Here is a 12,197-nt window from a genome sequence, read left to right as displayed (position 1 = left end):
AAACACGGACTAACAAAATACCCATCCAAGTCCAGACAATCTTGTTTTCATTTCTCTAGAATATCTAATGAGTAATTAATAACTGATTTTCAATGATATTAGGTTGACCCATTCACTGGTACAGCGGAATTAAAATATGATATTACAGACAGAGGGATTAGAACCCTGAGCTTCCGTTAAAATGGCAGGTGGGGGAATCTGAGCCCTCAAAATTGACAAAACCTATTAAGCTATTGGACAAGTTTTCCGATATATGTAAAAGGCCTAGGTTCAATATCTTGCCACCTGGGCTCTTGAGTTAAACAAGTATTTTTTAAAATTTTATCTTTATATAGCTTTTAAATCTCTTTTCACAAGATTCTAAGATTAAACTTAGTCGTTTTCTCTGTGTTAAAAGAAAAAAAGGGTCTTACTATATAGCAGTATTTCGTTGTCAATTTTAATGAGATATTTCATATTTTTCAGTTAATATGTGCCGAGCTATTTTAAAGCGCAAGCATTTAGCATAAGGGTTCATAAGAATGTGTATAATGCAGTATTAACATAGACTGATAATTCAGTCCTCCATTTTTGGAGATGATGGATGTCACCCCGTAAATGGACTCTGACAAATGTTTGTCATCGTTTTTATTCTGACTAAATTGCACTATAACTGTCAGCCCTACCTGTAACCTTTCAGCTGCCAACTTTTTTTCTCATGCAATGAGGAGTGTTATACCTACATACATGGCGAACCAAGATGTCTGGTCATTGCAGGGTGTCAGACGACACACATTGACTTTCTGTATGTGTGATCTCCGACAGCTAACGTGTTCCTGTCGATTTCTACACCAACTATCCCATCATTAGGCAGGTTTCTATGTACTTTGTTTACAGGAACAGATCAAACGACAGAGTTCACCTGATTTTTTGTTTGAGGTCGTGACCTCTATGTGGATGATGCCACACTGTATACAGTGAGGGTTACACAGGTAACGTTACAGGTAAGTATGTAGCATCTATCTCAAGCATACTTACAAAGTATTCATTTGAATAAATATCTTTGATCCTACTCTAAACAGATTTTGATGAAAGAATGTCAGGGAGCAAATATCCAAACCAGGTGTTACTTTCTCTGTCAACCACTAACAGTTGTCCCGTACTTTCAACCTACATTGGCAGGTGAAGAGCTGGTGGAATAATGTCAGACACCTTAACCATTAACCGCCGCGACACGGAGGCGGAGGACTAACGATGGAAAATCAAGTGAGGCAGTCTGGTTTCGTAGGGCAGAACCACAGGGCTAGACCCTTATCTGACACCTGAACCACGCGGTCGGTCGGAGGCTGTAAGTCAAACACCTGAACCATGAAGCCGTTGTCACTCAGTGGTAGAGAACTAGTGATATATTGTTAGGACACCATAACCACTTGGTCACAATAGTTATTTCATCTATGGGTTCACGAATTCGAATCCCATTAGGGTAATTGCCAGTTACTGACCACTGTCGGAGGTTTTTCTCCGAATACTCCGGCTTCCTCAACCATTTAAACCTATAATGTCCTTACTTGAACTCGGCTGTTAATAGGTTGTTAAACTTATCAAACCAGCCAGTCAATTTTTGCCAAAGTTGCAAGCATCATACACGAGTACCTCTCAAAACTATCACTATGGGAGAAGTTACGTGTTATATATATATGAATGTAGCTTTCCTTTAGTCATCCATAATAAACTAAAGTAGGGAATGAGTGTTTTGATTATGAAGAGTTGTCTAAATGATCAATGAAAGTCCTTTGAAATCGTGAGGGAGTAAATGTATCTATACAGGCCTTCTACATTTTTCAAACAAACTTACGTTTTGCCTCATTTCCTTTTGTAGTTTGAGTGAGGAACCAAACTCACACAGTTCCTTCACTCCCTCTGTGGCTGGCTGACCGTATTCCCAGATCGTGTAATCGTCGGAATGACTGGCACCAACTAACCGTGACCAGTGCATCAGGACCAACTCATCTGAAACAAATTGAATACATCATAAACATACATGTTCAGCGGAAGCGTTATACCAGATAGAAATATCATCATAAGCAATTTATTAACAGGTATCGTTTGTATTTATGATGAAAAGATCATTTTCCAATAATGAAAATGCAAGTGTAAAGAGTCTGTATTCTATGCATGAAATTATCTTATTTTAACAATTTTTAACGAAAGACACTTGAAAAGCTCTAGAGAGGGCTTTCTTCTGAAATGATGGTAGAAATACCTTCAACTCTCCATCGTTGTATATCTTTTAAATTTTAACTAAATATTGTTAGTTAGAAGATAGTAAGGACTTTGATCAAAGAAACCCTGCTCACATTGAGTAGGACAACGGGTAACATACTTCTACACAATTGAAGCTCTGTATCTATACCTCTCAGACATTATATAACGCCAGCTCTCTTTAAAGCTATGGTGTACCACGGTTTCTAGTTTTTAAAGTCGTGCTGTGTATTTGTGAGTGCTACATTGCCTTGTCATACCGATCTAGTCAGCCCAAAAGATTTTTACATTCAGAAATCTGAGTCGGTTTAGAAACCCAATCTTGTACAACATTGCAGCTACTTTGTGGCTCGAGTTAATATCAAATGGTCGTGTCGGATTTCATAATATCCCTCAAATTTAAGCAAACACGATTTTTATGAAAAGCTATATAGAAGCATCTAATTCCCTTGTTATCTTATTTTAAATCTAGTACTGACAGTTATTCTGATCCGGCTGGGTGATAAGCTTGAACAACATGATGGATACATGAGAACAACCTTCCATGACCGTGCTGGTTATCATAACGACTCACAAACCTAGCAGGGACATCACATATATAATATGAATTTTAGTAGTTATTAATAAAATTATCATATTTTAAATTTCACAAAATGAATTTGAATTGATAGAAAGTGCAATGTTCCTATGTGATATGCGATACGGAGGATAACATATTTGATGAATTACAGCAAGGCAAGAAAAAACATGTCCAATATGGGGAAAATATTTCTGGATCTTTAATTTTAAAATGGAAGAATGAATTTCATGGTTTTTGGCAAAAGTCGTTTACATGTTTACATGTGGCACAGGAAGTTGGGTAAGAAATCCCTTAATATTTCTACAAATTTATCAGTGATGGGGAAATTCCATTCAGATTTTGTTTATAGTAACGAACAAAAAGTTGAAATAGTTTTGAGGAAGGAAATGAATCCAAGCTACATGTCGGAGAAGGATGGAATATGCCATATCTGTAGAAAGTGAAACAGGAGGAGAAAAAAACACCTTTAAACATTTAGTTTACAACTTGTGGAATGATCATCACCTATAAATATCACACTGTTAGAATAAGTATTACTCCCAAGGCTGCCAACCCTGAACACGAACATCCTAAATACGTCTGAGAGGGATTTGATTTTCTTTTAGCTCATAAAATGAACTTTGTCAAAATATCAAGATATTTTAAAAAGATATAAGCAGCGTAAGAGCTGTCATGGTAGGATTTTGGTGAACCCTATTTGAAATGTATGCAAGACATAAACGTACCGGTCGGACCAGGACTGGGATAGGACTGAGAAGAGGATGGTTAACAATATATGCTCTCCCCCATCCCATATCATAGTGGATACTTTGCAACGCTATTTATAGGTTAAGTACCATAATAACCTTGATGATTGGGCGACTTTCATAAATGTTTTCTATCACCAGTCACAGAATATCAAATAACAATAATCAAATCTGAAAGATATAGCTATCGTTCAGATTAGCTTTAATCTTGATAAGATTTCCTCTTAAATAAGGTAATCTTGTATTGAACATTATTTTCTCAAAAACCACAGGGTTCTAAAATCGTTGTAATGTATAACCTCAAAGAAAACACACAGCTCTTAGATTAAAATCTCGTTGAATGCATTTCATAAAGATATCAAATGATACGACAGTGAAAGCGCAATTTAGTAGTTGAGTGGATGCCTTTTACAAATGACAAGTTATCCATGCACATTATCGCCCTGTTGTGTTGGTCACCTCAAATGACCCTTAAATAACTATACAGGTTCGGAAGCGCCGCCGACGCTCACAGAAGTCTGGCGGCCATGTTGACGGGACGCCCAATGACTTGAGCCATTACACCCAGGAGATCTCTCACCGATTCTTCAACCGTCATTAAATGTAATTAATGATACAAAACATCAATATCTCTAGCAGACAGATTTTACACCTAGTAAACAGACTGAATGATGTTTATAGACCAGTAAGTATACAGGAAGACGAATCTGTTTTGATGTGACAATGACCCTGTACACAACCCGAGGACTACCCTACCCACACTCGTCTACGAGAACATGCAAGGCTATTCAATCTACTCTCTAAACCGTAAGCTTTCTGGCCTAATACATTTAATGATCAAACATTCCCGTGTATTTAAACTTGAACTTTGTAACTCGTAATTTGAAATCAAGATATTCTTTTACAAAAAATGGAGGTAATTTGTAACCTCATTTTCAACATCAAATATATTTGGTGTTCAATTCTTTAAAACAATTTTCTATTTAATGCATAGTTTGTACATCAATTTCAACAAATTAATTTTTTTCTCAGTTTATTTTTTAAAGTTTCATTTGAACACTAACGTTTAAAATTTTTTTATACATTCCAATTTTTGACTCAAAGACAAACTTCAACCGATTTTATTTATAATTTACTAACAAAACCTAACTGTTAGCAGATCCTGAACAGCGATTTTACTAACATTTGTACTTTACTCAAACACATTATTTAGCAATGAAAATCTCATGTTTACAGCCATCAATATAGCGACGTTAGCTAACTACAATCTAAATATATATACCAATTAGGCCTGGCTGTACTTTCAGTTGACAGGGATAATTTGGTCAGGCTATAAGTAAATGTTTGCCAACTAGAAGTGTTTAATGGTCTGCCTACCTGTACTTTTTCTATTTTGAAAACCTCCGTGATAATAACCAGAATAGTACTTTACTGGATACTCTACTACACAGAATTTAATTAATGTAGTATTTCATTTACCCAATTTCGTCAGAATGTCGGTTTTGAAATGACTGTTATCTGCTAGGGAAACTCCCGTCTTTGTCATGTAAGATTTATAACTTTTTGGTGAATTTATATATATCAATCTATCTGCCAACCTTTTGTATAGGCCTACTGAGAATGGGGTAGATTGTGATAAAACATATTCCTTATTGTCCGTCTACTCTTTATGAGGTAATAGTAAAAAAAAATTCCAGTAATGGCCATTTTGCTCTTTACGTATAGGGATGTCAGTAATCTTGGGTCATCATGCACACAATATTACCAGTAATAGGAGCTTAGAGTTCAGATCCTATGGAACTATTTAGAAAAGATTTTACAGAGGGACTTAAGTTTCCGTCTTTGTATTTTACAGAGCTGTCCGCTCTTGATGATCCGTTCTGATTGTTCGGTCATCTTATAGTCTGTGTACAAAATTCAGAGTGTTTTCTCTGAAAAATATAATACACTCAAAAATTAATTACGTAACCTTCAATAAACCCCCAGGAGCAGACAACTCTATAATATCCCACGATTCAGATATAAAAACAAACTATTTATACCGGTAAGTCTTTTCTACAATTATGCATTGTGTTGAATTTTTAACAATTAGATGTTGTGAAGTTGACACAAAAACAACCAAATAAATATAGCAAAGTGATGCATTTAAATGGATCAAAACGGTTGTGCCTTTCACTATCAGCCTTCCAAATATTTTATTACCCCTAACCTGGACCTCTAGCCTGTAGAAGCTAGTTAAGGAGGTATGTGGTATATATCAGCTGTGTACCACTAACGAGTTTCCGAACTAACCATCCACCACTGTCCCTAAATCAGTACCAACAGATACCAGCTGGCCGATTTACTACACTGCACCCACTTTGAAGTTATTCTAGTTACAGTAAGGCTTCATGCTATTGTTTTTTTTCTGTATGATTTATAGATTCTTTGATAAGAGCCACTGTAACCATTTTAAGAACTCCAGCATTTAGGGTTATATGGCTTGGTACCACTGATTGGGGAACTGGTATACCGCTCCTTGTGACAACAAACTTCCAGTTTATCTTATGTCCTAAGATAAAGGAAACTATCAGTGCTGATGACCTCTTTCTGAGGGACATGTTTCAGTAGATATCTTATTTTAGTGGGTTTTTCTATTGCACAATCTGTTTGCCGCCTTTTTTTTTGTGATCACCAATATCAGCCTTATTGTAACATTAGTGAAAAATGTATAACCTTAATGATGACATTTCTGTGACCTCCAGACCTCAACGTGACTTCATGACATTTGTGCGACATTACGTGACATTGTGTGACCTATGTATCAATTTAAGTGTAATGTAGTAATGACCATAGTGTGCACTCCGGCTCATAACAATTAAATGACCTGTGTTACCTTTGTGTCATGCATGTGTGACCTTTGTGTGACCTTTATGTGATTTTTCTGGCCTTTGTGTTACCTTTATGTGATTCATGTATGACCTAAGTGTGACATGTGTTACCTTAGTTTGACCTTTGTATGTCATCTGTGTGATTTCTGATGTATGACCTTGTGTGCTGCTTGTATGACCTTCGCGTGACCTTTGTGTAACCTTTATGCAACCTTAGTGTGACCTTTGTGTAACTTTTATGTTACCTTTGTGTGCCCTTTATGCAACCTTAGTGTGACCTTAGTGTATCTTTTATGTTACCTTTGTGTGACCTTTATGCAACTTTAGTGTGACCTTAGTGTATCTTTTATGTTACCTTAGTGTATCTTTTATGTTACCTTAGTGTAACTTTTATGTTACCTTTGTATGACCTTTGTGTAACTGTTATGTTATCTTTGTGTGACCTTTGTGTAACCTTAGTGTGACCTCTGTGTTACTTTACCTTCTTCCTCTGGAAACCCTTTTGGATGTGTCTGTCTGGACCAGAGGCCCTTGAAGTGTAGATTGTAGGTGGCGCCTCCACATGCACAGCAGCTCTCACCGTCCTGTACTGTACCGTCCCCTTGTGGAGCTGCACTCACTTCTGTGTTCACAGAAAATATTTCTATTAAACAATATTCTTGATTATCTTGATGGATGCTATTTCTTAGTTAAGAAAAATCATTAAAAAATCCCAATATTGCATAACATATTTCATATAAGATATAAATCTTCGATATTGTTCGGAGTATCATTTACAGCATTGCATAGGAAATTATTTACACATAAACCTTTATGACCCAAAGTGCCTAAAGCTTTGCTTTAGATTGTTTCTGTCATATTAAAAAAACATTGGTGAAAAAGAAATGGATCTGCATGTGTTTTACCTTGCCATAACCTATAAATAGCAATCATGGTCATATAGAAAACAATGTGAACTGATCAGTAAAATAACATCATAACTTCCTATACACTTTTGTTGTATTGCCGAGCTAAATATATCCTACATTTCATGTTTATCTGGCCAATATAACACAAATACTGACTCTTTACTTCACTAATCGGCCATTATCCTCGAGTGAAACAAACACAAATAAACAATTCTCTTCCGCCTGGCTACAATCATACCCGAGACAAGATAATTATTTCATACCTTATCCTCAACTGATGTCAATTACGGGGAATTTTTCCTACCTCTTGTTTTTAGGATGTAAAAAAATTGATTGTTTGATCGTAAAGTAACTATTTGGTTTTCATTTTCATCTCAATCAATATTTCCAGCTTTTCTTTAAGACACTAGTTCCCGATATCAAAAGTAAAAAGGAGCAAAACTAACTGGAATGAAATATTTTCCAGATTTTTAGTCTGACTGCGGACTACCTGCTTTTGTTGGCGTGACATGAAAGGCCCTGATTTGTGTGTAATGAGGGGCACAATGCCGGAGGATAATGGGGGACTTATGTGAGGTATTTATATCCCCACCAGCTGCTGGCTGTCTGTACTCAAATCCCTCCCCGTTCTAAACCCCCTTACTTAGCAATCTCACCTGAGCTAAAGTTGATATTAAATGCAATAGATATACTAAAACTTACCTATAACATCAGACATAATATCTATAAAATTGATAACTCATTATTTATTGTTACATAATTTTGTTGCCCTAAAATAAAAAACAATCTTTTCGATTGCCAATTTTTTTCTTTCTGAAAGAAGATGATATTTTGCTATATATAAAATCAAGCTTTTCCTCTAAAATATTAAAAAAAACTTGTAAGTTCGTAGACTCAGTTAAGAGAGAAGAAAATATTCCACTAACAATGAATAAGCTTGATATGAAGAGGTTTATGTGCAGATTATAACGAAATTCAGTAGAATTCTCACAAAGGTCATAGTTCATTTTAATATATTACAGACGTTTAACGGACAACTTTAAGATGGCAAAACGACAAAACAGCAGTAGAATGAGGTAACATGTCGTTGTTGTGGGGGTCTGTCAGTCAGAAAACGTATAAAACATTCAAAGATAATTATACTGCAATAACATGCTCATGTAAAAACTAGCAATTACCGTCAAATTGAATTTATGTAACTGCTGAGAGTAAGTGTTTTCGACATTTAAACACGCATGTCTGTCAAACAACCATCTCCACGGTTAAAATCTCATTAACAAATATGTACTATGAGTATCAACTCCTCAAATGAGAGTCAAAACAACACTTCGATATCCACATCCCACAAAATTAGCCATATATTCAATATTACATATAGACCAACATGTTTAAGTTTTGGATTTGTTGCCAGGGCTGGTTTTTGCATCATGCACATCATTTTTTTTGTAACCATGTCGGAACCGTCTGGCGTGGTGACAGTTTGGAATATAGGCACTGACATGGTATACTTAAACATTTCTCCTTCTGGATGATGAAAGTGTTGAAGGTTAGAATACTGACATTCTGAAATTTATCATAGATTTTCTCAGATGATATTCAATTTCCATACATAAAGTAAAAGCGAAAGTGAAAGTAAGCAATTTTAAAACTGACGACAGACTTAATGACCATTTAATGCTTGTACTGGCGTGTACTTTTACACATCTTCATCCTCTTAAAACAAATTGAAGTTTATTTATTTTGAAAGTGATTTTGACTTTAGTGCGGGATGTTTTGTGAATAAAGTTTTTTTGAACTAATTTCGCTGTTGAAGTTGTTATATTTATTTTGGTATTGAAGCTTATTAACCTATTTTTTACACTTTGATTGTAAAGATATCTAGTGTGATAATTAATTTCGAGGTAGAACTTTCATGGTTTTTATTTTGAGACTTAAATTATCTTCTGAGTATGGCTATTTTGAAGAAATTCTGAGATCTCATGTTTTTTTATATATATGTTAAGCTTTATTGATTGTAAGAATTATAATTCAATAGACACAGATTTGAGTATAACGAAGGTATTTTAAGGGTTAAACAACTGGTGTTGGGGTTTACTTACCTTGCTCACACAATCGAACAACAAGTTTTCCTTCATCCTTGTACCAGGTGCCAGACGTTTCAATAACAGCTGTTCTGTAAAACAGAAAACAAAAAAACATATTAAGTTATTACCTAATTAAAAAATAAAATGACCTTAACACTGGTCATACCCACATTGACAAACGCAACGACACTGACATTTTATAACCCTTCTTTGTAGTCAGCATACTTAATCTATTAACTCAGACACTCCTGAAATTTCATAATGGACGAGTTTAGTCTTTAATTTAGAAGAGTCTAAATGTATCTTCGGTGTGATTGAATTAAACTACATACCAAATAATGATAATTAATTTACAAGTTACAATGTATTTGTCTTTCAGTATGCAATTTCTTTACATTTGTTTTTTTTTCAGGAAAACAATACTGACATTTGAAAAAAAATCAATAAGAAGAGAAATGATCGCTTATCACATGGACAGCATAAGAATTTCAATTAATGATCTTCCATTTATTTTAAGAGCATTAAAGGAAAAAGAAGAAAATGATTTTTGATGTTTAGTGTTCATGCCTGACGTAGCTGCCATTTTGTTAATAGTAAATTACGCATAAACCCTATTAACATGCTTTGACTTTTGACCTCTCAATCACAACTTACATGTTTAAATATTTCTACATCCACATTTTCTCTTAAAGTAAAACCCATTATGGGGCTGGTTTTACCGAGTGGTGATATACACAAGTTTACTTAATACCAAGGCTTTTTGTAAACTGACAAACTCACGATCAAGAGCCTACTGCAGTTTTCGTCCCTCCCACATTGACATTTGATCTGTCACCAAGAAAATCTCCAATACAGCTTAACATCAAGGTCAAGGTTATCTGTTTCTTTCGTTAATATGTAAAATGTTGAAGTGATTTTACAAAGGACATTTTCGTATTTTAAAACACTCTCTTACTTCTCTAACAAGAAGAACTGAACTCAAAAAGTTTGGGAAAAGAAATGAAATATAATACTGAAGGGCTTGTGTGTGTGGATTTTATTCCTATATAGAACAGCAAATGACGTAAAAATGATATTATGGTAAATATAGGCCAAACAGGTTTTTTCTCAATGACAATATGAAATGTTTAAAGGAGAACCAAAGAACAGACTTGAGTCCTAATTGGTATTTGTCTGACCACAACAATGGACACTGGTCATCGAGAGGATTCGTACCTATACCCTACCGATCCAAATTAGTACATAATACCAAAGCGGAACAATTAACTGAAGATTTCATTAGGATACTACCAATTCTACAGCTGGAACAAGTTCATTATGAATATAAAGGGATCATTAGCAAGAAGATTTGTAATTTTAAAATGGTTAGATTAAAGGGTCATACACTGTATATTTTATCAGTGGGCATTTCCAGCTGTTACCGTTCGATTTCATTTTGTTCTGATGAAATTATTATCATGTTTCGATAAAATCTACGACAATTTGATAGCAATCGTATTGTTTTTAAAATACCCATAAGTTCGATGTCCGATAAAGGAATCAGCTTTAGTATTGTGAAGGAAGCGAGATATATGAAAGCATTGCCTCTCTAAAGATAAAATTTCTCATTTCTATACCATACTGCAGTGACTGGCGTTAAAATTATCCTCCCTGTAGTTTTAAATCAACCCTCCTCTTTCATTTATAAAATGATTGCCTATCTTAAGTGCTGATCAATTTCTTACTTCTCAACATAAATCTGAACCCAATCCTCGACTTCTCACCTAAATCAGTTTCTACTTTCACTTTGTTCTCCAAATCAGCAGGTGGTAAATTGACAAATGAAGGATATATACTCAAAGTCAGGTACCTTATGAATTAAAGTAACCACTTCATTAAAGCAGGCAAATTCAAAGTATCAAACTATTAATACCCACTTTCAAACTAATTTCTTCTTGTTTTATAAATTATAAAAATTAACTTTAAATGTAAAATTACTTATAAAAAAATCTACAATACCAGAAATAAAATTTCAACATGATGTGTAAAATGACAAAGAAAAAATTGTTTTATGCTAAATTTCAATTAAGTTTTTGGCAAATGGTAAAATGATACATCGTTTCTTGACGATATTTACTGTATTTTAACACGTGTTCTTTTTATCTGTGGCTCGTATCCACACAGAGGTTAAACGCGCAGACATATACAAGTCCTATTTTGCCACAGTTGTTCAATCCTCCTATCAAGAATAAAACTGACAAAGCAATTTGTGCAACTGCTCACTGGCTATGGCATCCGTCATTTTTTTGTTTTTCTTTTTCCTTTTTGTATGTTATTGGTATCGTCTTACACTACAAACATTCCATCCTAGTCCTAATGAGACTGGTTTTCCTAAAGAAATCTTATTTTCAGACCAAATATTTAACAACAGGTGACTGGATATAAAACATACACTATAAGAATTCTGTTGCTGACTCTCACGACAAAGCTTACAATGAATGTTATTCTGATAATAAGATTCACATTAAAAGCAGTTCACTGTTATTTGTGGTTATAAGATCTGTCAATATCTAAAACAAAAGCCAATAGGTTACTTAACTTCTTCTTTTGAGCGTAAGCTGGAGCTGCCATTTAGGCACTAAAACTGGAGTTTTTATGTATAGGCACTATTATAAGTTGGAGCTGCCATTTAGGCACAACAGGGCAATAATTTATTTAAGTGACCAGCTCAATAACTTTTAACATTTTTGCTGAATTTATAAACATAGACCACATATTTCCCTTGAGAG

General features: G+C 34.6%; 1 protein-coding gene across 3 annotated transcripts in view; it reads right to left on the bottom strand.

Moving 5' to 3' along the window:
* Positions 1-12,197, bottom strand: part of LOC138324435 (spondin-1-like) — an 82,246-nt gene that overhangs the window by 16,726 nt on the left and 53,323 nt on the right. For all 3 annotated transcript variants that reach the window (XM_069269504.1, XM_069269515.1, XM_069269510.1), the window contains exons 4-6: positions 9,445-9,518; positions 6,919-7,059; positions 1,835-1,989 (exon numbers count right to left, since the gene is read on the bottom strand). In XM_069269504.1, the coding sequence (XP_069125605.1) occupies positions 1,835-1,989; positions 6,919-7,059; positions 9,445-9,518 (370 nt within the window). The remainder of the gene's footprint in view (positions 1-1,834; positions 1,990-6,918; positions 7,060-9,444; positions 9,519-12,197) is intronic.

This window comes from Argopecten irradians, chromosome 1 (assembly GCF_041381155.1).
Source record: "Argopecten irradians isolate NY chromosome 1, Ai_NY, whole genome shotgun sequence".
Lineage (NCBI taxonomy): Eukaryota > Metazoa > Mollusca > Bivalvia > Pectinida > Pectinidae > Argopecten > Argopecten irradians.
This window is presented reverse-complemented; position numbering and strand designations above follow the sequence as displayed.